The sequence below is a fragment of the Cricetulus griseus genome, chromosome 2, assembly GCF_003668045.3.
Source record: "Cricetulus griseus strain 17A/GY chromosome 2, alternate assembly CriGri-PICRH-1.0, whole genome shotgun sequence".
Taxonomy (NCBI): Eukaryota; Metazoa; Chordata; class Mammalia; order Rodentia; family Cricetidae; genus Cricetulus; species Cricetulus griseus.
The window spans coordinates 418,863,766-418,890,214 of NC_048595.1; the positions used below are offsets into that span (position 1 = coordinate 418,863,766).

The 26,449-nt window shown below is 42.4% G+C and overlaps 1 protein-coding gene across 2 annotated transcripts in view; it reads right to left on the reverse strand.

Moving 5' to 3' along the window:
• Plekhm3 (pleckstrin homology domain containing M3) overlaps positions 1-26,449 on the reverse strand; it is a 160,643-nt gene that overhangs the window by 58,189 nt on the left and 76,005 nt on the right. For both annotated transcript variants that reach the window (XR_003481508.2, XM_027397104.2), the window contains exon 6: positions 6,567-6,630. Coding sequence is in view for 1 of the 2 variants with exons in the window: in XM_027397104.2 (XP_027252905.1) it covers positions 6,567-6,630 (64 nt within the window). In the remaining variant the exon portion in view is untranslated. The remainder of the gene's footprint in view (positions 1-6,566; positions 6,631-26,449) is intronic.

A 26,449-nucleotide genomic window follows, 5' to 3' on the forward strand; every position in this document is an offset into this window, starting at 1 on the left:
CCACACAAGATCAGTAACAGCCTAGAGTCTGAGCAAGAGGTACGAACTGCTCAGCACCTACTCAAGAAACACAGGCTCCTCTGAGACTGCTAGCCAGTCAGGCCTTCAAAGATTAACATTCAACCTAGATCGTCAAAGATTAAATTCAACCACTTCCCACCACCTGGGGGTAAAAAATCTTTGAGGAAAATATGTACATTCATTTTCTAAAACTTCATTTGCTTAAAAAGCAAATTTTCCCAAATACCTTGTGGTCTTTTTTCCTAGTTCATAAATTGTATAGAACAGCCCTGGCTAGAGCAGCTGACAGATTTAGTGATGTCTTAATGGCAGCCCCTTCCTGCCTCATCCCAGAGCGTGTCCAGTGGTTTCTGAAGGCACAGTAGCTACAGCACACTGGCTAGAGAGTAACACAGGCGAGCTGTCACGCTTTGTATTTCTGCTTGTTAAATCCGAATGCTCCTAATTAGTTATTCTGCCCAATAATGCCTGGGTGGACAATGGTGCAGGGATCGGGGCTGCTGAGGCTATGAATACAAGTTCCTTAGCCTCCTGAGGCTTGGGGATTGGTGGCTTGGTTGTGGGCACTGAGGCGCTGTGTTCCTGCTGGCTGTGGACTCAATGACATCAACCCACATGTGAATAAAGGTCATCACCTGTTAGTGCTTTGGCAGGAGGGCAGCTGCCCTGAGTGCCCACTTAGGCCTTGCCTTTGTCTACTGACTCTGTGTAGAGTGCCCACAGAGAACAACACTCTGTGATTCTGTTTGCTCCGTGGGGGCAGGGCATACAAAATGATTCACCAAGAATCCTTGAAGAATTCAGCAAAACATAGCTTCAAAGACTGGCCTTGAACTGCCTTGGGCATGGCCTTTTTGTGAACTTACTCACTAGCTACAACACCAGGAAGCCTCTGAAGTGGGCTACCAGGTGTATTGTTCCCATGCGAAACACTTCTGACAGACATTTATGTCACACTGGTTTCAAAAGCTCTATGAATAGGGGAAGTAGCCAAAACTTTGGTGAGAAGTTAGCCATCCAAGGACATTTAGTGAGTATTCAGAAAGACTGCAACATTAGCTGGGCTCAGTAGTGCATTCCTGCAATCCCAGCACTCAGGAGGCTGAGGTAGGAGGACTGAAGTAGAAGTCAGCCTGAGTGACATAGCAAAACCCTGTCTCAAAAACAAACAAACAAACAAACAAACAAACAAACAAAAAAAGTGGGCAACATTAAACAACTCACAATTGTTTTGACCATCTGAACCAGAGATCAGGGGCCTGGAGAGATGGCTCAGTGAGTAAGAGAACTTGCTGTGAAAGCAAGTGGACCTGGGTTCAAATCCCAAGCACTTAGGTAAAAGCAAGTCCTGGCTCCCAGAAGCTTGCTGGTTAGCCAGCCTCGCTTGAATGGCTAGCTTCAGGCTTAGTGAGAAATTCTGAGTCAAAAAATAAGGTGGAAATTGATAGAAGAAGACACATGTGGAGGTCTGAATAGAAACGGCCCCCATAGACTCATGTGTCGGAATGACTGACCAATGGGGAGTGGTACTGTTAGGAGGTGTGGCCTTGTTATATTGTTGGGGGAAGTGTGTCATTAGGGGTGAGCTTTGTGGTCTCAGAAGCTCAAACCAAGCTTAGTGTGTATCAGTCTCTTCCTGCTGCCTGCAGACCCAGACGTGGACCTCTCAGCTCCTCTCCAGCACCATGTCTGTCTGTGTGCTGCCATACGGACGACAGACTAAACCTTTGAACTGTAAGCCCGCCCCAATTAAATGTTTTTCTTTATAAGAATGGCTTTGGTCATGGTGTCTCTTCACAGCAATAAAACCCTAACTATGGCAACACCTGACGTACTACTCTGCTTTATGCATACATGTGCATGGGTGTGTGCAAGCACGCTCACACCCACACAAACAAAATCAAATAGAGGTCATTAAATGTTGTTTCACAGATGAACCTTTCTACCTTTGTTTTATTTCAAGACTAATAATGCTAATTCATTTGTTTTTATTTCGGGGGCAAGTTAGTGAGTTCAGGATAGTGCGTGTGCTCGCACACACACACATGTGTGTGCGCGCACCCCTTCCTTCCTCCATGTATCTATCCAACCACAGATTTACCAAGTATGCACATTTTCTGTGAGACATCAGTTGCTCAGCCGAATGCTCATTGCTTCAACATAAGACAGACAGTTGCAACCGTTTGGTTACAGCTCAATGTTTTCATGGCTCTCCAGGTCTTCATGCCCTCCTCTTTGGCATCCCTCCCACTCACGCCACTACTTAAAATTCTAAACTTTTCCATCTCTTTTCTTCATTAACAGTAATTTATTGAGGCGAACGGCCAGGACTGCTACACAGGGAAACCCTGTCTCGAAAAATGAAACAAAAACAAAAAATTCTTTTACGTGCCCATGTGTTCACAAAAGCTTAGTAGCTGCTTGCTTAGCCTTTTAGAAAATGCTTTGAGAGTCTGAAAAACAGTATGCACTTGTATTAAAGAAAGTGTCCATACTTTTTTTTTAAAAAGAAACTAACAACAAAAAGCACCCCAAACAAAACAAAGTCCCCACAAAAAAAAAAAAAATCAATAATAGGGGCTGGAAAGATGCTCAACAGCTAAGAACTCTTGCTGCTTATATGGAGGACCTGAGCTGTTATCAGCACTGATGCTGGATGGCTCATGACTGCCTATGACCAGTCTCAGGGTGTCTGACACTCTTTTCTGGCTTCTGTGGATACACACACAGATAAACATAGATACACAGGAATAAAAAAAAGTCTTTAAAAAAACTAAACTTCCTTTCCTTCTTAGAGCCAGTGTCTCATGTGACCCTGGCTGTCCTGGAACTCCCTCTGTAGACCAGGCTGGACTTGAATACAGAGATCCATCTGCCTCTGCTTCCTGAACAATGGAATTAAAGGCGTTTGACACCACCTCAGCCTGAATACCATTTTCGAATACCCTTTTTGCTGAACAGAATTCATTTGAAATCCAGTCTTAAGAAATGAGTAGATCAAGCTGATGTGCCCTAGATCTCCCAGGAATCGGAGAACCTTTGCCTTCCCTAATATGCCACTTCCTTGGCCCTGTCATTAACTAGGTCAGAGTGATCCTTGGCTCTATTTTATGCTCCAGAAAATGCTGCCAACTGACTAGTCACATTATATGTTGTTAAATTGCTAACTTCCATGTATGTGATATCCAGAGAGCAGGCTGGTCACTAGAGAAACATGGGCCATTGAGGACGTAGCTCCAGCATACACTTGACCAATAACTGCAGGTGCTCCAGCTCTCAGCACAACAGTAAAGCAATTGTCAGTCCTTGCAATTTATTCCCACATAGTCAAGTATACCATAGTAAGAATGGATATGTCCCAAGGGGGCAGAATATTCAAAAATAATTAATTGATTGCAACAAAAGATCTATTAGGTAGCTAAAAATCTCCAGCCATTGTTGATTGGGTACATTTGCAAAAACTTTGAGAGGTGTTATAAAAATGAAACATGAGCTGGGAGGTGGCGGCCCACACCTTTAATCCCAGCGTTCAGGAAGCAGAGGCAGGAGGATCTCTCTGAGTTCAAGGCCAGACTGGTCTACGAAGCAAGTTCCAGGACAGCCAAAGCTGTTACACAGAGAAACCCTGTCTCGAAAACCCAAAAAAGAAAAGAGAAAGAAATAAAGGAAGGAAGGAAGGAAAGAAGGAAGGAAGGGAGGGAGGGAGGGAGGGAGGGAGGGAGGAAGGAAGGAAGGAAGGAAGGAAGGAAGAAAAAGTTTGCTTTTACAGAAGCCCTTACGAGTAAGGAATGGAATCACATGGGCGAAAACTGCTGACTTCAGCAGTCTTGAAGGGGACAAAAGACTGGAAAGGAGAGACCAGGATGACTCAGCTCCATGGAAGCCATAAGCTGGCCAGCCAGGAAGGGGTCCTGGTATCTGGATACACTCTTTAACAAAAAACCCTAGTGTCATTTTTCTTGCTACAGGTCCCTTCCTTTCCCTGTATCTGAGAACAGTTCAAACCTAGAAAACATATGTGTTATTTGCCCAGAAACCAAAGGGAGATGAGCAGGGCTGATAGCCAAGATACAAACAGATCAAAAGCCAAATGCTATTTAGTCCACCTCAGGCAGAAGCAGTAATTGAATTAAACTTCCTCTAAACATGGTAAGTTTGGGGCTCTTAAAGCCAGACACAAAGAGCCAGGTTAGAGTGAGCTGCTAAATAAATGGATTCATTGAGCCTCCTCCCCTCCCCCATGGTGAGTGTGATAAGCTGGCGATTGCTTCTATCACTCCACTGCCCAGCTGAAAACTGATTAAGCTACTTATGGGACTCTGGGGGCTAATGGCCTGGCCCACCAAGAACACTGCTGTCACTGACTTTAAGTAAGCTGCTTGGCATGTATGGTTTGAATATCACAAGAAGGAAAAAGAAAGGGCCGTGTGGGGAGACAGCAGGGTATGGGGAAGCTGTAAGAAGAAGGAGCTATTATTCCAAATGGATACACGACACTGACACCCTAAAATGAATATGAAATTACTGCCAATTCTCTCTCCTCTGACACCAAAGCTCGTTTTGAAGGGCCTCCTTAAAGGGGAGCTGCTGTTTTTTTATACCTCCTTTAAAAAAATGTCTGGTGCCTTTAAACACACTTGTCTGGGCCCTCAGCTACCATGACCAGACAGACCACTAAGATACACACACACACACACACACACACACACACACACACACACACACACACACACACAATTCAATCAGTTTGCTCCTAGAATATCACCATGTGAAAGTAGTTGGAGACGAACCCCGCCAGGCCCTGGCCAGCCGATTCCATGGGTGCTTGCATATGGGAAAGGTGGGCAGGACTGAAGGAGCAAGAAGCTCTAAATTTGACAAGGAGTATAGACTAACCCTAGCCTTCTCTCAGGCCTGTCCAACTAAATGCTTTGTTATTTCTTCCATTCAAAATAGCTGTCTTATCTCCAAATGAAATGGAACAAAAAAGCCTTAATTTTTAAACCCCAAAAAAGACATAAACCAGAAACCTTGAAAAGTAACTTAAAGTCTAAAAACTGACTGAAGGACAAGGGTGAGTTTTTAAGCTGAGCTCATTTCTTCTGGGTAAAATAGACAGAGGAAAACAAGGATGGACTCACAGCCATTTTAGAATCCAGAAAGTTGTCACAATTATTTTTTGATTGGCTCTTCCAGATTCCGTATTTGTTTAGAAAGTAAAGCAATGCTTTCATTCACTGTCTAGCAGCTTCTTAGGGAGAGGGTGTTGATTTAAATGATTAACCAAAGCTAAGCGTACTCAGAACTTAGGGCTAAGCACACAAAACCTTGGTTTCTTCCTGGCTCTAACCTGGTCAATCATTAAAAGTACATGCACTAACAAAATCGTAAAGGCTGGTTTTGACTCTCTTCTGTGCTCTGTTATGCTTTATTAAACTTTAAAAGTCACTCAACTGTTAGATTTCAGCACATCTGAAGGCTTTGTGCATTCACTCACTGCCTTTCCCATATCTTTTTATTCTTCACATAATTTATAGCTGAAATATTCACATCACATTAAATTCATGATTTTAAAGAAAACAATCAACTTATCTTTGTTATATTCACAAGGTCTCATCACTATCTAGAGTTCAGTCCTGGGAGAGATCCACGTCTATTGGCAGTCTCTCCTCACCTCCATTCTTTCCCCACTCATCTATTTCCTGTCACTATCAATTTGCTCGTTTTGGACACGCCATTGTTACAATGATACATATTTTTCCCTCTCTGGATTCTCAGCATGACCTTTCAAAGGCTCATCCATGTTGTAGTGTGCATCACTCCTTTTTGTGGCTAGATAATGTTATATAATAATGATGAACATCTGGGTTGTTCCCCCCTTTTTAATCTTCCATCGAAACAGGGTTTCTTGGCAGCTTTGGATTCTGTCCTGGAACTTGCTCTCTAGACCAGGCTGGTCTTGAACTCACAAAGATCCACCTGCCTCTGCCTCCCGAGCGTAGGCATTAAAGGTGTGTGCCACTACTGCTCAACCTGTTGCCCACTTTTTTTTTCTATTGTGAATCATGTTGCACTTGGGATTCTTGCAAAGGTTTTTTTCATTTGTTTTGGGGTCAGGGTTTTGCTATGCTAGCCATGGAGCTGGGCTGCCTTGGTCTCCTATGTAGCTGGAACTACAAGGGCATATCACCCTACCCAGCATTTCTGTATGTATGTTTTTCATTGTCTTGAGCATATACTTGGGAGTGGAATCTCTGGATTAAATGGTAACTCTAACCTTTTGAGAGATGCTAAACTGCTTTCCAAATGGCTGTCCTTAACACCCCACAATTGATAAATGAGAGCTCCAGTGACTCTCCATTCTTGCCAGTGTTTGTCATTGTCTCATAGTATCTTTTTATACTAAATCTCCCTCTTATTCTGAATAAATTTAATTGAATGTGAAGAAACTACCACAATGACAGGTTAATTCTGTTCTAAAGCCATAATCCACAAAGTGACTTCTGACAGAAAACAAAACTGAAAAGGCCCATCTGCACACTTACCTGCTGCAGGTCAGCAAGAGAGTACAGGTGGATCTGTTGCAGGAGGTATTCTCTGGGGAAAATTCTGGAAGCAAAGCAGATACACAAGTGATCAATGGTGCTACCAGACACATTTTTTCCCATGTTAAATCTCATTCAGAATTCCCTTCCTCTGCCCACAGCCTTCCCCCTTTCACCTCTGTTTATGTTCCTAACCCTCTGAGAAACCTCTAACACTACCCTTTCCTTTGATACGTTTCTTTGTAACATAAATGCTATAAAAATATGAATTTTCACTTCTGATGCTATCTGAAATGCTATAGTATTATGTAGTATACTAGGACACATCTGATTTTTGTTGTTTTGTTTTTGATCTTCTTGTTTTTGGAGATAAGTTTTTGGTAGTAGCCCACTGTCGCCTTAACTCAAAATCCTCCTGCTTTAGCCTGGACAGATACTGGGATTACAGGAGTGTACCAATATGCCTGGCCCTGTTTCTGGTTTCCTATACTAGTTATGGCTCTAACAAATATTGTGTCTTACATGCATCTCAAACCCAGCTTCCATGCTGGCCTATGCTGGTAACAAGGACAACTGAACTTGCAATCTCTAACATCTTTGTAGCTATAACAATAATGTGCTGGTTTGAATAAAAATGGTACCAATAGGCCATTTGTTTGGAGATTGGTCACCTTTTGGTAGAACTGTTTGGGAAGGATTAGTGGGCATGGTCTTGTTAAAGGAGGTGTTGTCATTAGGGGTAGATTTTGAGGTCATTCCCAGTGTGCCTCTCTCTTGATCTTCTGCTTGTGTATCAAGATGTGAGCTCTCAGCTGTCCCTGTTGTCATGCCCCTGCTTTGCCATCGTGGACCCTAACCCTCTGAAAATGCAGGCCCAATTAAATGCTTTCTTTTAAAAATTGCCTTATTGTTACAGCAATAGAAAAGTAATTAATACAACTGTATATCTAAACTGACTAATTTTGGAGTTAAGAAATATTAGAGTGGCAACCTGTGTGTTTCTCTTTAAAACCCTCTGGGAAGAGATAGTCCTACTGATGCCACATTAATGATATAGTCTCTTAAGGGCATACTGGAATTACCTTTAGATTTTGGGCACAGATAGTAACAACAGTATAAAACTGTAAACCGAGACTCTCCAGTAAATTTCATTAGCTGTTGTCAATTTCTAGGATCTAGACAGATGGCAGTGAGTGAATAAGAAACAATAATTATGAGTAAGCCGCTCCAGGAAAGGGAGCAAAGTAGAAATAGTTAGGGCTGGAGAGATGGCTCAGAGGTTAAGAGCACTGACTGCTCTTCCAGAGGTCCTAAGTTCAATTCCCAGTGACCACTTGGTGGCTTACAACCATCTGTTATGAGATTTGGAACCCTTTTCTGGTGTGCGGGATATGCATGGAGGCAGAATGTTGTATACTTAATAAATAAATAAAATCTTAAAAAAAAGTAGAGCTAGAAACAACACACACACACACACACACACACACACACACACACACACACACACACCTATAATCTCAATATTTGGAGGTTAAAGAAAGGGAATCTTGAGTTGGATGTCAACTTGGACCTATAATGAGACCCTGACTCAAAAGAAAAAACAAACAAACAAACAACAAAAAAGGAAATCATACATACAAATCAAATCCAAACTCAAACTCACAAGTCTGTCTTACTTGGTACTATACAATAATCTTGTAGTTTGGTTATGAGCTTCAGCCTTTAATGGCTGCACTCTCCTTCCAGCCCTATCTTGTATTTGAAATGAAACCACCAACTTATTCAACTAACATGTATGACTACCCATTAGGTGCCAAGCACCAGCAAGTCTCCGTATCTGAGTTCAAGAAGCATGGAGCTAAGTAAGGCTAAAGGATATAAACGAACTGGTAATTAGACAACAGTCTGGAAACAGAAAATGTTAGAACCAAAGCATAGGACATAGCCTTTTAGAAAGGCAAATCCCAACTCTGGCTACCCATCAGAATCACTGGGGCAGTTTTAGGAAATGAACACATACACAGGGAGAGAATAGAAGTGATTGTTAAGCAAAAATTCTATTACTACCACAGCCAAGGTTTAGAAGCCCTGGCCTAATATATAACTTGCTGGGAAATTCATTTTTGAGTCTTCCAGTTTTAAGGATAGACAGGTTAGTTGCCAAACTCTAGAGGTGAACATAGTTAGTTCTCTGTCTATCTAATGCCAACCAAGCAAATACTATATACCAGGCACTGTACTACAATACTGAAGAAACAGATAATGAATCTGCTGAACAAAAATTTGGCTCACGGAGGACCAAATAGCTACATTCTAGGTTGGAACTGTAGGAAAGTAGAGTAGGAATAGAAAAGTTCTGCTTCAAAACACAGCTCCATCCACAGACCAAGTGGCGAGGACATTGCATTCAGGGAAATAGAACCAGGGTCCTGAGGCCAGGCTCCCTTCATCTCCAATGGTCCAGGGCTGATCTGTGGCAGGAAGCAGAGCACAAGCCCTGTGCAGCTGGCAGTAGATAGGGAAAGTGCTGCCACAGTGCAGAAGTTTTCCTAGAGAAAGGCCCCTGTTGTGAAAAGTGGGCCATAGTTTGAGGGATCAAGGGATACAGCCAACCTCCACTTCATTAACACACAGGACAGAGGTGATCAAGGCACCATTCCTCATTTTAAGCACCAATAACAAACAGTAAGAGGAGCTCACTTTTAACTCAGCACACATAATTTCACCCTGCCTTGACGGCTCTTCTGAGCATTAAGTATGGGATCCATTTTACAGAACAAGAAATGGGCTCAGAGGTAAACACTAATGTGATCTGTCTCATGAAGCTGGGATTCAAAGTCAAGAATCTCTAAGGACAAAGGACTGTGCTCTTTCCAGATTCTTGGAGTTGGGGACAGGAAGGAGTGAGGTGGATTTAGCTATTGTATTTGTGTTCTTTGGCATAATTGTGTATTATTTTTTTAGGGCAGCAGCAAAATAATCACTGACCTTTGTGCACACATGAATGTGTGTGCACGTTGTGTGTGCAAGCATGTGCATGTGGAGGCCAGAGATTGATTGCTCTTCACCAATTGTTTTTAGGCAGGGTCTCTCATTGGCCTTGGGCTTACCAACTTGGTTGAGCTGGCTGGCCAGTACACCTCAGAGATTCTCTGGTCTCTGCCTCCCCAGAGCAGGGATCACAGGTATGCCTGGCTGCTACCAACTTTTTACATGGGTGCTGGGGACCCAATCTCAAGTCCTCATGCATACATAGCAGTATTTTGCCAAAGTAGGGCATCTCCTATCCTGGTCTGGTCTGGTTTTGTTTTGTTTTTCTTTTTTGAGAGACTGGTTTTTCTATGTTAGGCTGGTCTCCACTTGTATACCTCCTAAGTTCAGCCAGTGCAGGTGTACCTCAGTATAGCTGTTCCTGTGCCTCCTTTCTAAGGGCAACAGAGAAGACAGAGAGAATGTAGCAGGTATTCCTGACAAGATATTAGCTCTTTCTAGGGAAATGACAAAGGGATATAGAAAGGAGAAGGTTTACACATATAAGGAACTTTTCTAAGTTCTGACAACATTTAGAATAAGTGAAAGTGAGGAAGATGTCAAAGATGACTCTGAGGTCTCCAGTGCAGGGGACTAGACAGTGATGCCACTGGCCAGCATGGGATCAGCCTATCAAGAAGGAGGATGACCTTGTTATATCTCTGTGTGCTAAACATCCAGAGACAGACAGCGGGTAAGGGACGTCTTACATCAGCACAGAGTAGATTGCTGGAGCTGTGGGGATTGATGGAATAGATGGAACAGAAACCAAAGGGGAAGGGAGATGAAAATAGATAAGGGTTAATTCTTTATATTACAATGTCTAGAACTATCAAAATGTATATTTTGATATTCTGCAATTTTTCTCATGCAGGAAAAATTATGTCTTGAAAAGGACATTCATACATAAGTTGGTGTCTATGTTTCCTTGTTGTTTGTAAAATACTCATAGCCTTAGCTGGGTGGTGGTGGCACCCAGAAGCAGGCAGATCTCCAAGTTCCAGGACAGCCAGGGCTACACAAAGAAAACATGTCTATAAAAACCAAAAAATAAATAATTAAATAATTAAATAATTAAATAATTAAAAAGCTCATATCCTTGTAGCATTGATCCAGCTTCCCCAAATGTTTACAACCATAGGATAGTGGTCAAAACCAAACAATTAATGACTATGGAAGTTACATCATTTATTCAAATTCCAATTATTTCACTTATGTTGTTCATTCATTCCAGGATCCTTTCCAGAATATAACACTGTATTTATGGATTGGGGTCTTGTTGTTTGGACATTGTTAAGTATTTGCAGGTCACTTGAGACCCAAACACATGCAGAAAAGAAAAATCTAGGACATGGTTGTTTAGTGGGGTTTTATGGGTAGCAATATGCAATATCATATGCTAATGGGGAAGACAGAGGGTGCTGGGAGTGGATGGAAGGAAGGAATCACCATTTTGAAAGGTAAATGCTTAATAATGAAGTCTCTTAAGTAAAAGCAACAAGGCAGCAGTGCCTGATACAGTAACACAAACGTGTGGGCTGGACAGTGCTCTCGCCGTTCCAACTGACCTTCTCCATTATTGCAGAGACGTTTCAGTCAGTTTAGGAGGACTGAAGGAAGCTAGCTGGCTGACATAATCTACAGCAGCTGCAACCTGTTATATTTTGATACTTAAAACTCTTTCTGGCCTAAAATCCTAACATGTCTATGGTTAGAATTAGATAGGGGGCAATGATTATTCATAAACTAAATCATCCTGGCATGCCCTTGAATTCCACTAGACAGCCAGAGTCCTTAGACTTGTGTTTTACCTGCAATCAGGCAGGTTTTATGTAAGTGCTGAGTTTGGTGCTTTAATGAAAACAACTGATGAGCAATGAAGAGAATTTCCAGTTCCTTCCTCCTGGGTTCTTCTTCCTTCTGAGCCCTGTTATTCTTTTCTACTCCTTCAGCATTGGTGTACAGCTGAAGGTACTTCTGCGTCTACTTAATGTTGCTAACTGTGTAAATGCATTTTGCACGAATTTATTTTCCCTCTCCCTAGAAAAGAAACTATGTTCCTTCAGAAGCATGTCATCTACTGTCTCCCTGCATCATACTCCAGTGTTGAACACTATAATTTATATGAGGTCAATCATGATAGACATAAAAACTGGAAAATGCAATATATGTGGAAAAGATAAAGGAACTGAGCCTACTGTATCTGGAGAAGATGTATGATGTCCAAAGGATTTAGTAGTGGCCATTAAAATACAGACATTTAAGAGCGATAATGTCAATCACCCTTTCTCTCCAAGAGGAGGCAAGTTGTGACTGACATAAACACACTGAGCCAAATGGGAAAATAAATTTCCCAAGAGGGGCAAGTGGGACCTGTTAAAAATGCATCTCCTGTAGAGATGCTTTTGAATGTAAATGAAAGAGAAGAGGATTTTCCTACAGACATTTAGAGACAGGGCTGTGCTCTTATACCTAGAGGAGGCATGGCAACAGGGCAACAGGACAGATATGGCTTGCTAATCCTCTCCCTGGAAGCAAACTGAACTGGAAACACACTCTCTGAAATTGTTTTGTTCAGGCATACTAACCACAGGGGAAACGCAGGGTAAGGACACAAACACCAAGATCAGGTTAGGCAGTCAGCACTGCTCTACTGTGGCTTGGATCATATAAGTTGGCCCATCAGATATAGGCTCTTGAGAAAATGGACTGAACTTGCAGGGATGCCTGGGGTCACTCAAAGGTTGGAGCATGCGCAGTGCTTTCGCCAGCCCCTCCAGGGCAGGGAGTTTTTGCTGTTTCTCTGTCTGGGAGGGCACACCACAGAGTGTGAGCTTAGAGAGGTAGGATGTAGCCAGCCATCAGGATGTGTGTGTGTGTGTGTGTGTGTGTGTGTGTGTGTGTGGTGTGTGTGTGTGTGTGTGTGTGTGTGTGTGTGTGTGTGTGTTCGCGCACCCATACATGCCCTGATTGTCATGCTGAATCTACTTAAAAAGAAGTGGTGTGCCACAGAAAGTGCCCCTAATAAGACAAAGGGCTGTGACTTTAAAAGATCATTGAGAGCAGAAGGGGACTGAAGGGAGCAATCTTTTTGTTTAAAAGACTAGATGAGAAATAAAGAGGTCTAAGGAGAATTAAGGGTTAGAAAGAGGGACCTTGGTGGCCGTTGGTGGCGCACAGCTCTAATCCCAGCACTCGGGAGGCAGAGGCAGGCAGATATCTGTGAGTTTGAGGCCAGCCTGGTCTCCAGAGCGAGTGCCAGGATAGGCTCCAAAGCTACACAGAGAAACCCTGTCTCGAAAAACAAAACAAAAACAAAAACAAAAACAAAAACAAAAGAGGGACCTTCCACCAGAAAGATCTTCAGCTCAGAAGCCTGCATTACTCAGTTTCCCACTAAGTCAAGTATGTAACTGGAAGCTGTTTTGCTGAGAGAGGAAGGAGAGGAGCGCTTTTGCTGGGGAGGGTATCAGGGCTGTTGGAGGAGAAGATGGGAACTGTGGGCATGGCCAAATGGAACCTGTGCAGAAGATTCCTGTCTCAGCCTGTGGGTTTCAGGAGGGGACAGGAGATAGGACAGCACACCTGAGAAACAGAAAAGACTGGACCCTTGAGAAACAGTGCCAAAAAGGATTTTTTACAGAAGCCTGGGAAGGAGTACTTGTAAAGGGAGGCCAAGGGAGGGAGCCTCTCAAGGAGCAAGACAGAATCCACAGCACAAAAGGTGGTGGGGAGGTCAACAACTGTGCACCCTAGCAAACAGGAATTCATCAGGGACCTCAGATAATGAGTGTTTGGGGGAGGAGGAAGGCAGCAGATTGCAGAGGGGTAAAGATGGCAGGAGACTCTTCGAACTTAGCTTGAAAAGGAAGAGAGAAAGTGGGCCATCGATAAAGAAGGAAATAGGATTGAGTAAAGAATGGGAGAGAGTTGGGCATACTTATATGCTAAAATAAAGACATTAATATAGCAGCAGGAACACAGAAATAGGTCTAAGTAACAGCCTGGCCCAAAAAAGATCTACAGGAAAGGGGATGTGAAGACAACAGCAAGTTCTTTCCAATTCATAGGATACACAGGCTTGTGTGTGTGCGTGCGCACGCACGGACACACACACACACACACACACACACACACACACACACACACACACAATTTCTCAATTGAAATGCTTCTAGTTTTTACCAAAATGTTATATAAAAGGTATTATGTATTAATTTTGCTGATACAACTTCCAGCCTTCATCATATTAGGAATTCAAAGCTACAAACTAAGTGAAGGTTATCTGGCTTAGCAGTTGTTTTCAGATGAGGCAGCTGCATTCGGGCTTTCTATGCTTGAAGTGACCTCCCTGCACTATAGCAGTATCAATCATCAGGCCCAGCAGCACTTCTACAGCAGGCCAACCACATGCATGGCCCTGCTCATGGCAATGCAAATTCATTTAGCTGCTCCTGATGCTGAAGTCAAAGACTAAAGAGATAAGGAGCGTCAACTCCACATCCATCTCATCCATCCAAGGAAATCACACCACCGACAGGTAGCAGTATCTAGTTCTTTGGTACCAAAGAATACTCTGAAGAAGCCTGTTAAAGGACCACAGTCACCAAATAGCACATCCACATCAGTACCAACAGTTCTATTTTATCATCTTGGGAATTGTCTGACATACTGGGAAGGTAACTTAGGCTTCGTTTATAACTTGCTCTAATAAGAAAAGTGAGAAAAGATGAAAACTAAAAAGAAAAAGGTCATGTATGATTCAGAGCCCATATATTAGCTGACACTTAGGGTTAAACATTCAGAGATAATTGCCTATGAAATCAAAGACAATCGTCTTTAACAAAAAAAGCTAGGGGGACCTCATTTCATTTTGTTCTATGATATTAAGTTAAATAAATCAAGACTCAATTAATGGGACTAATTTCCGAGGACTTCGACTCCCACCAAGTTCCAATACTCACGACAGTAAAAGGATGGTGGGAAGTGGACTCTTCACAAGATTCCGATAGAATTATTAATATATATGATATGTTCAGGAAGCTCGGCTCTCAGAGGCACTTACAAACCCAAGACTAGGGGAGGAGAGAGAGGGCTTAGTTGGCAAGGTTCCTGCTGTCTAAGCAGGAGGAACTTGAGTTCAATCCCCAGAACACACATAAAAAACATCAGCTAATACATGATATGAGGTAACCAACGGATTCCAGATTGGCTTTGAGGCCTGATCCACGGGATGGAACTCTACATAAGCTGAGTACTGTAAACCGGAGAAGATCATAGGCCCTGGGGGAAACTCACTACGGTTTCTAAACAAACATGTGATCAAGCTGCCTTCTAAATTCTCGCAGTTATATCCATAAACTAGTGCCAATCAGCCTTTGTCAGGGAAGTTTCTTATTGCATGGGAAGTGATTGACACAGAAACTGGCACTAGTCAAAGTGCTGGGAATAAGCGATGGTGAAGTCCTTGGCCCGAAGTGTGACATCTGCATCACCCTCTCCAAGGCTTAGGAAATCTTAGAAGTGAGGATAAAAAGAATAGAAGAAGCGGAAGACAGGGAAGTGAGTTGCAAAAAGGTACTTTCTGGACATGATGTGGTGGCTACACTCATCACCTCATCATAGCACGGAGTAGGGCCATCCCTCCCAGAGAGGTGTTTTTTTTTTTTTTTTTTTTTTTTATTGGATTTTCAGTGTCCTTTTTATTTTATTTTTAAAGTTTTGAAAATTATTTTTAATTACGCGTAGGTGTGTGTACATGAGTGCAGGTGCCCACAGAGGCCAAAGGAGTTGGATCCTCCTGGAGCTGGAGTTAAGAGTTACAGGCAGTTGTGAGCCAAGCCACCTGATGTGGTTGTTAACAATCTCAGGTCCTATAGAAGAGCACTACAGGCTCTCAGTAGTCCTAAATCATCTCTCTAGCCCCTGAAGGACTAGGCAGTTAATAATAGCTGGGGAAGGGATGTCCATTTCTTTAAAAGCATAGCCACCCATAAGTTGCCCATGCTCTACTAAATAACCTCCTGCCCATGCTCCTTCAAGCAACCCTAATTAAACTCAGTGGGTCACACACACAAAGACATGAAAATGGCAGGGGCTTTTGGGGAAGAAGGAAGCTTTCAATGAGAGAAGGTAATGGGGTAAAAATGACTTAAATTCAGTATAAACATGTATGAAACTGTCAAAAGAATTAAAATATGTTTTATAAAAAGCCAGATGTGGTTGCAAGTACTTCCAGTCTGGTGGTGAGAGGGGGAGAGCAGAGACAGGAAGATCCCTGGGGTTCACTGGCCAGCCAGTCTATCCCAATCAGTAAGCCCCAGGCCAATAATACACTGTGTCTCAGAAAACAAGGCACATGGCTTCAGACCCTAGGCAGCTGACCCTAGGCTGTCTTCTGGTCTCTACATGCATGCACACACGACTAAAGTGAAGGGGGTGTTGTAATGGAAATATCTCAAATCAAACAGTCTTTAAAGAAAAAAACTCACAGCATACATATTCACATATACAATCAAGAAGATAATACCAAATACAAACCTCCAAAATTTGATTCTGAATAATAAGGGTCTCAAAGAAAAATAGATAGAGGTGAGTAAGAGATAATTTACAAAGAAAACCATTTATTCACATATTACTGCTGTGTTTTTCAGTGTAGGTAATTTGTATTGAGTTGCAAGAGCCATTTTGTCTTTGCTTTGGAGGGCACATACACCCACATCGGAATCTGTAAAAAGCACTGTGAGGCATCCCAGGATGAAGCAATTTGGTGTTCGAGATATGAGCTGCAAACTCTCCTGAAATAGTTACATTAGGCTGGATGTGGAGAGGACTCATGCGTCCAGCCATGCTCTGAGCTAATGGAAAAACAATTTGAAATCAAAGGCAGGTGTTTCGATGAGAACCCACATTGAAGAAATAAGCTTCAATCATTTCTCTAGATACCTCATTTTGCTAATCTCATTGGTTGAAAAAGTGGCAAGATTGCACAAGGTATTATAGCTGAGTAGATAGTTACAAGAAATGAGGGTTTCTTTTACCTGGTCATTCAGAAAGTATGTGTAAGCTACTTAGCAACAATCTAAAGACTGGAGTAGCAATACTTGGAAGTAATTTGGGCTGTGATTATTCTGGGACCTGGGTATAAAAGTGACAGATCACATCACTTTTATACACCCTAGCTCAAATTCTTAAAGTAGTTTAAATAGGAACAAGAATGTCATACTTTTCCTACAGTGTTCCAGAAAATTATATATATATATATATATATATATATATATAAATTTTAATTTGGAATAAGACAAAACTACTCCTAACTTTTTGAAGAATTTTTCAGTAAAGAGCTATATATGTATACAGTTTAGTATATTTAATATAAACCTTCCCAGCACTCCCTCCTCAAAGCTTATTAATCTATTTACCATGGCATGGCACTGTCCTGCAGGCAGTCTGTAGTTCCATTTTAGATTTATGATATTGATATGTATATTTATATATAAAATATCAAATATATATTTTGGCTGGAGAAAGACAAGGAAGGATGGCACCACAAGAGAACAGGAAGGCAGACAACTTGCAAACAACATTTCTAGAGTTGGTCCAAAAGAAAAATCAATTATGATGCAAACTAAGGTTAGTTGCTTGCAAACATTTTCAAAATGGCATCTATATTTTATAGGTTCTGAGCTCTGGTGGATTCATGCAGCTGGTCTGTTAAAACTGTAGCCCAACTTTAGCAAATAACAGTTTAAATTAACTAAGTTGAAACTATCCATAAAAGCCTGGCTAATTCTAGAGAATAAAAAAAAAGTCATATTCATTTACTAAGCATAAAGAAGTACTATTAATTCACTTGAAGTGTTAATAAGTGCCTGGTCTTTAGTGATACTATTTTAGGGAGAACACTAGGCCAGTAAACTGGCTCAGCTGATGGAGGCGCTAGTGTGCAAGCCTGATGAAGTTCCACCCCTGGTTCCCAGATCCTACAAGGCATATCACACACACACATGCTAGTACTGTTGAGGAATGGGCTTATTCTTCTAAAATTCAACATTAACCATATTTTCCACACTTGGATCTTATATTTTTGTAACAAGATATTCCTAAAATCAAGGAGACACAAAACATCGGTAGATTTTTAAGATCTGTGAGTTCATAATAAATTAAGCATATTTTTTCTCTAATTCCCCATTGTGTGTGTGTGTGTGTGAGAGAGAGAGAGAGAGAGGGGAGGGGTATATGTGTATGTTTGTAGAGGTTGAAAGTTGATGTGAGGAACATTCTTAATTGTTCTCGTATCTTATTTATTGAGTTGAGGTCTCTATATCAAACCCAGAGCTCACCAACATGGTTAGTCTTGCTAGCTAGTTTGGTCTGAGGAGTCTATCTCTGCCATCTGAGGTCCCAATTACACACTGGCCACCAGGCCCAGCCAGCCAGCACTAACACAGCTTTAACCATTGAGCCACCTCCCCAACTCTAAGTATATTTGAATCATAATAGCATTTGGTATTTTATAGCAGATATTCCTTCCACCTACTATGTCGCTCTCTCTCTAGGAGAGAGAGAGAGAGACCTTTTCTGCTAAGTTAGTAGACCAGTGAGCCTTAGGGATCTGCCTGTCTCACCCCACCAGCACCGGGGTTACAGACGTGTACTATCATGCCCAGCTTTTACATGAGTGCTGGGGATTCAAACTCAGGTTCCCATGGTGTATGGTGAGTACTTTGCCCTGTCAGCCATCTCCCCAGCCTCTGGAGATACTTTACTATCTCACTATTTGCTGGGACTCTTGTTGAGTATACTGCTCAAAATATTCTTTTATGCCTAAGAACACAACACAATAGCAGTTTCACTCAGTAATTCATGATTTTTTTTAAACCTTTACTGACATTAAAGATGTTCTGTCAGGCATACTGCCTCAGACCCGTAATCCCAGAACTTGAGAGGCTGAAGCAGGAAGATTGTCATGACTTTAAGGCCAACCTGAGTACAGATTGAGACCCTGTCTCAAAAGTGTGCAACTACATGACATGATTACATGAAAATCATATACTATGAAGCCATTTTAATGGGAAAGAAGCATTTATAGAGAAAAATTCTAGAAAACAATGCCCAGAGAAGTGAAAAATAGTGATTGCTTTATTATTTTTGTTTTCTATGATGAATTATATTTATGGCAATAAGAAAAACTCAGTTTGACCACATGAAGTTGCCAGAATCTTGGTAACAGAATTTTCTCTACTTAATGAACTTATTCAACAAATATTTATTAGTCTCCACTCTGTATCAGGTGCTGTTCCAGGCCCTGGGGATACAGCACTGAGCAATACAGATAAAAAGCCATGTAGCTGGTAAGAGTAGAAGCATATGTTGAACAAAGAACAACCTTTGTACATTAAAACAAGTTGACAAAATACCATGCCCTGCCAGCTGTGAAAAGGCAATGAAAGACGACAGCAGGGATGGGGGCAGGGATGCTAGGTTGCACACTTGTGGGAATTCAAAATACAGTCAAGGATGCTTCTTTAAAGTGATGGTACATAAAGACCTAGAAGAAGTGAGCAAGCAGGTGATATAGAAACACAGGCAGGAGCTCCTTAGCATGCTTAAGGACCAACAGAAAGGCCAGTTCGACTGGAACAGAGGCAGGAAGTGGTGGGAGGTGAGACAGAGGTTGCATGGGGACAAGACTGTGCACAGCTTTGGCTCTGACTTGGAGTGAAGGGTGAAGCTATTAGATTAGTTAGCCAGAAGTGACTCATCCAATCTGTACATTAGCTGCAGCCGGAATCTTAAGAACAGACTGAAGCAGGGTGACCAGTGACTGCGACAATCCAGGAGAACACAATGGTGCTTTGGACCAGGTGTCAGCACCGAATGTGGGAAAGAGAAGACACAGTTTGAAGCTGAAGCTGCTAGGGTTTGCCAAGAGGAAGGAGTGTGACCTGGAAAAATGGATGGTGTCCTTAAGTGACATAGGGAAGAGTGGTTTGCCATGGAGGTGAGACAGGAATTTTGAGCCTGGTTTAGACATAGTAAACTTGATAATATTAACTGTGCAAATGCCATTTCATCCACTGGACTGAGCCTCACACTTCTAGGGTACTCACTAGAAAACCCGTGTAACTCTAGGTAGAACAGAAGGGGAACCCAACACAAATTTGGCAGGATAATGTTAATAAAAATGGCTGAAAGCCCATTGCTTAGTGAATCTAACATGGTGGTGGGAACTCATACTAGATATAAACACCATTTCAAATAAAGCATGAAATGAGAAAAAAGAGACTTAGGAGGCAGGAGAAAGTCAAGTCAGGTCTTCTTCAGAGCAACCAGCCAAAGACAAAATTAATTGACAAACAACATTTTCCTTCCCTGACACTAATGTGACCCTGCTCTGATCACCAGGGATCCAGGCTTGAAAGTACTGATTGCCCTGGACCAGCACTGGGAAGAAAGAGTTTAGGTTTATTTCACAAGGGCTTTACCAGCCATATCAAAGCCAACTCACATCTGAATGACAAAGAATGAGAATACCTGAGCAGAACCGAATGATTTGAGTCATCAGAAGAGAAACATGGGATTTAAGAAAAGCTTTTCCAGGCTGGGCGTTGGTGGTGCACACCTGTCTCAGGAAGCAGAGACAGGCTGATCTCTGTGAGTTCCAGACCAGCCTGGTCTACAGAGTGAGGTCCAGGATAGGCTCCAAAGCTACACAGAGAAACCATGTCTTGGAAAAACAAACAAAAGGAAGGGAGGGAGGGAGGGAGGGAGGGAGGGAGGGAGGGAGGGAGGGACGGAGGAAGGAAACCCTGTCCAGCAGATGGTGTCAGTCTTGGTGATGTGGCCTAAGGTAAAATGGCAAGAGGGTAGGGGCTAGAAAGCTTTTAAAATTAATTTTCTTTTGTAAAGTTGTTTGATTGCCTTTGGTTTTTTTAGTGCTACTATATTCTTATATGAAATGATAGAGAGAAATAATGATGTTTTGTTTGTTTTTAGTATCTGTTTTGGCTAGAGACATACACAGAGCAACCCTGCAGATACTGCTATGGTTTTAAGTTTCCAGGTCTGGGAAATGGAAACATCTGGCAAATGGTGACCTATGCAAATGCACTTGCTAGCAATAAGCCAGTTGTCCTTCCTGGCTCCCTGTGGATGGCAGAGCTTGCTGTTGAGCCCAGGCACAATACCAGTCAGCCTTCTTACCTCCTCACTCCCCACTGTGTGTCGACTGCCTTGTTTTTCTTCATATTCTTCTAAAGGCCTCAGTCTTGAGGAGGAATGAAACATGGACCTCTTAGGAGCATGAGCCAGGACAGGTGATACACATTTGGGAGGCAGTGACAGGTGGGTCACTGAAAGTTCAAGGTCAGTCTGTTCTACATAGTGAGAGCCAGTCTCATAGGAAGACCTTATCTAAAACGTTTTTTAAAGAGTATGGAGACCTTGGATGTCACCATCACTTACTGGGAAAATACTGTGATCTGAGCACAAGAAAGTCAGCTCCAGCTGGACTTTGCTGCTCACCAGCCTTTCTCTGTGGGCAAGGCAGAGCCTCTAAGCCAAAGTCCTTCCCTTCTCTTCGAAGTATCCTTTGTCCTATGTGCCTAAAAGGACTGCTGTAAAGAAAGTTATAGATTCTTGGGGAGCCCCTCTTGTTGATAAAAAATTCTAATAACTGTAAGTAATTCTGAAAAATGTTAAATGGTATCAATATAATGACTAGTAAGCTCTTACTGTACAGCTAACTGATGCAGGTTTCTAGTTTAGCTCTAAGAAGGAACAGAACAACCTTGTCCTCTAAGAGCCTTTCGGGATATGGCCCTGAAGAATTGTAAAGGCATTTGAGTGTCAACTGAGGATCACTGTTGGAAGAGACCACTGAACAGACATAGGAAGAGGCAGCATCTGAACGGGTCTACAGTGACAGTGGCTTGTAGGTGGGAGAGCTTATAGAGTTCAGACTACTGCCAAGTAAGAAAATGATGTGAAATTAAGTAAAATGGTCTAGGCTACATAGATGCATGCTTTTCAGGCTTCAGTGACTTCTACGGACAACATGAGTGGAAACAGCCAGCAGGCAGCTAGAGACACAAGCTGGTGGTGATCTCTTCCCAGTCACTGTAGTTTTCTTTGCAGATGGGTCATGACTCCTTCCTGCGGCTGACCATCAAGGGTCCTGAGGAAAGGCTACCTTCGAACATGCATGGGGCTGCCAGACAGACTCAATTGGGAACTAGGAACATGAAGAAAGGTAGTGGAGGCATGCCTCTCACTCCTGTTGGAGAACTGGGGGAAGGCATGGAGACAGCAAAGGTGCAGAGAACAGCTGGCGGATAAAGGAGGGCATGGAGACAAGAGACCCAGGAGAAAGTAGCCACAATGGTCAGAAGGTCATTGAAACAGGAGTGTGCAGCAGCCACAATGTCTTCAAAACATGCAGTCCCCACCAGATTTAAGTAAGAAAGGACAAAGAAGAAACGGAGATTTCCTACAAGTTTTAATAGTTGAAGGAACACCTGAGGTAGCAGCTTAGGCGGTGGTTGGAGAGAAGGTTGCTCTGCTTTGTTTTTAATTATCCAGGTGAAGAAAACTTAAGTGGAAGGTATTAGTTAAATGCGCTAGACCAATCAGGACGTGTTCTCTGCGGGGGTTCTTCTGTGCCACCACTGCAGGGCCACAGTCCACATCTGGGGACTCCTCCTAATGATGTACTCTTTACACAGAAAGACCCAGGCTCTTTGTTGCCTCTAGGCTCAGCTTTTTTCCACCTCTTCCTCCTTGATTATCTCTTGTGCTCTCTGAGTTTCAATGCTTATTTAAAAAAACAGGACAGCTAACATTACCAAGCACATACTCTGTTCCAGGTACTTTCCCCTTATCTTTAGACTTCCTGGTGTATAGGCGAGACACCAACTCTGAGAGCTGTTACAGAGGTAAGCTCTGAGGCAGAAATGTCTAACTTCAGGGCCTACAAAGCCGTCTGCATTGGTGCTATTATGTTGTTATTTTTGTCCCCCTCTTCAGTTTTGGTGGCCCAGCTGCAATCTTTAGCTTTGTGGTAACCTGGAATCGCTACTCCAAGGAAACAGCAAATGCCTGGAGAGCATGTTATACCAGCCTACCCCCAACCCATCTGTAAGAAATGTCCAAGTTGAACTACTACTGTTTCTGCTTGTTCCATAAGGGCCTTCATGTTTGACTTTTGATAGAACAAGACTGCTGCCAAGCTTCGGCAACCCCAACCTGAAACAAGAGCTGGACTCCAGTATCTAAGACCCATTGTTCTTATCATTTAAGCTTATGAATCTTGGGCTAAAAATCTCAAATGCCTGCAAACCCAGGAACTACTGGGAATGAACAAGACAGGCTGGGATTAAGAAACAGGACAGGCATTATTATGTTTTCCAGGAGATGCTGGGCTTGAAGGCACAATAGGAATAGCAGAGACTACAGTAAAGTAGATTACTGTATCTATAAAATAATCAGAGACTATATCCAAAGCAGATTCCTGCTACATAAAAATGAGGGGAGCCCTGTACGATGAGAGCTTCCGAATTTCAAGGAGAAGCGGGAAGGGGTGTGTGTGTGTGTGTGTGTGTGTGTGTGTGTGTGTGTGTGTGTGTGTAAATTCTTGCTTTTTCTTTATTTATTCTGGGTATGTGGTGTAACTGTGTATGATATGTGTGCATAAGTGACTTTCCTAATAAGGCAGAGACTGAAATGAGCTCCCTGGCGGTCAAATGCCAATACAATTAATTAATGCGTGTGTGAGTACGGATGTAAATGTGCAACATGAAGCACATGTAAAGGTCATGGGACAATCCTAGGTGCCAGTCTTCACCTCCCCACACCCTCCTCTTTTGTTGCTCTCCTCTGCCATATGCCAGCCTGGCTGGCCTGTGAGCTCTAAGGCTTCTCTTTCCTATGCTTCCCATCTGGCCTAGGAATTCCTGGATTACAGAAGCATAGCACCATGCCCAACTTGTGTGTGTGTGTGTGTGTGTGTGTGTGTGTGTGTGTGTGTGTGTGTGTATTGTGTGTGTGTATGTATGTGCGTGTATACACACACGTGTACACACAACACACACACACACACACACACACACACACACACACACACACGATGCAAGCATTACATAGGTAACTCCAACTTTTAAAATGTCATTTCAGAGCTTATTGCCAGCCATTCCTGTAAGACCAAACAAAATAGGTCTGTTGGCCAAGTTTAGCCTTGAAGTACCTCTTGTTTTGCACCTCTGATTTAGACCTATCCTCCTAGCCCTGAGTTGAGTTGAACATATAGGCAATTCTTCCTCATGTCCCTCCAAAACATGCCCCTTAATGGCTACTGATCCCATGCTTCCCGACACTGCCGAGATTTCCCAGAGTTCTTCACACACCTTCATGTGTGGACACGATAAATAACTCTACTAACAACAAAAAGTTAACAAGGCCTTGAGCTAATTCAGCAGGGTCACCATCTGGGAGTCATCAGAAACAGAACTGTCAGCGCTGTAAACATTTGAGGCTTCATAGAAGACACTGACTCTTGCTAAACTAATCAGTGCTGCCAGTCAAGATTTGCAGTGGAGATTCGAGAATGAGACATCCATTTAACAACAATAACAAAAACAGTGAGGACGAAAACCGTACAGTCATAATAACAAGGGCCTAAAAGCAAACTGTGACTTCCCTAATAAGGCAGAGACCCAAGTTGGCTCCCTGGCGGTCAAGCGCCAATACGATTAATCAGTCTGTTTCCAGTTTTCTCGAGACAGCAATATTAACAGTTTGTTTTACTCTGTTTATACGGTGCTGACAGGTCTTCGGCATGTTGGGCCTACTTTCTGGTGATTAATGACCACTCTCGTTCTGAAGTAAAAGCAGGCAGGAAGAGAATGCCTTTTATAACTAGTTAGGAGCTGCATTCTCTGTGATTTTTGTTGGTGTTTCCCTGTTACCTATCAGCACCTGCCTCTATGAGCCTCTCTATGTATGTGTGAGAATAGTCATTCCTCCCTTCCCCTGCCCTGAGACACTCTGTCCTCTGCTCAAACAGGGGCCCTAAAATGTACACTGTGAATGAACCTGGTGCTGTTGGCTCATTTTGTTCTTCAAAATCTCATTTCTATAGAAATGAAAGAGCAGGTGTGGAGTGGCTCTGCAAATGGGAAATTTAGCTTATGAAGTAGGTAATAATCCCCTTTCATGTTTACAGCTATGTTTACAGACAAAGAAGACAGCAGAGGGGACATTATAAACTGGCTGCTGTAGGAAGCACTGTCTGAGAAATTACTGCATTAAACAGTCATATTTCAACGGAGGTCAAAAGATTTGATATAAAAAGACCTACCCTGTCCACATACTTCCCCTTATGAAAAGAAAGTTGTAAGCGTACTATTTATCACTGATATACTGATCTTTTCTTCCTTTCCATTTTTATTTTCTTTGTGTGCATGTGTGTTCTGCACACACATGTTCATGCTACGGGATGCATGTGCACACCCAAGGACAAGTTTGTAGGTGTTGGATCTTTCCTTTACCACGTGGGTTGTGGGGACTGAACTCAGGTTACCAGACTTGGCAGCAAGCACCTTTACCCACTTGGCCACCCTCCGTTTTCTGTTGCTGGTTTGTTTAGACAGGGTCTTGCATTATAGCCCTGGCTGAACTCAATCTCTCTATTGTGGCACACAATGGCTTTGACTCTGCATGCCTCCTGCCTTAGCCTCATAAATGTAGGGAATACAGTGCGTGCCACCACATCCAGTCACCAAATGTTATTCTACTGTACTTTATTTTATTGTGACAGGATCTCAAGTAGCCCAGACCGGCCTTGAATATACTATATGGCCAAAGATAACCTTGAACTACTGATCCTCTTACCCCTACATACCTAAGTCCTGGGATTCAGGTATGCACCATCCTCAACTTCATCTTAATAGTACCTAAGTGTAGGAAAACTAAAAAAATGAAAATTGAAAAAAAGAATGGGCTTCCTGTAAGGTTCTCTAGGAAACAGTATCTCACTGCTTGTACCCAGGGTGAGTCTGTCACACTCAGATGCCCGGTAGCTTTCTAGCCTACTTCTCTGTGTGCTTCTCTCCTCATACAGCGACAGAACTACATTAGTTCTGGCAGAGAGGACACCAGGAATGGCTTTTAAATGGAATGTTGAAGTCAGATGACAGAACATTTTGATATGAAAGCACTATTAATAACAATAATACTATATACTGAGTGCCTACTATATACCAGCACTGTTGTAAACACTTCAGTTATGCAAAACATGCTTCATTCTCATAACTATGTCTATATTGAGTGGAACAACAGTCTGTTTGAAGTACAGCATATGAGAGAAAGTAGAACAATATACTGGCTACCTTTGGGAAGACTTTGAAGCCCATATGTGAATTTAATAATGCATCCAATGTAAAGGTTTGACTGGAGAGGGGAAAGTGATATTAGCTAGTTATAAAGGTATTGTAACCATTCTGGGAGAGGAAAGATTTAATAGTTATCTCAGAAACTTAAGTAGACATTTTTTTTTTAATGTAGCAAAACTGGAGTTTATCAAGAAAAGGTTTCAAAATAGATTTAAGCAGGAAGAGAAGGAAAAAGACTTATTTAAGTAAACTGTATTATATGTCCTAGAGTAGCCTGACCCTCCCAAGAGAGATGCCTGATTAAATATTTTTTCTGATTTGATCAGTTATTTCTCTTAAGCTCTGTAGGTCTGGATGGATGGGTTGGTTAGACATCATGATAAGAGACCAATAGAGAAGAAAGGAGAAGCTAACTGGAAGACATCTGCCTCACGCTTAGTAGGTGATTGGTCTTGCTCACTGTTC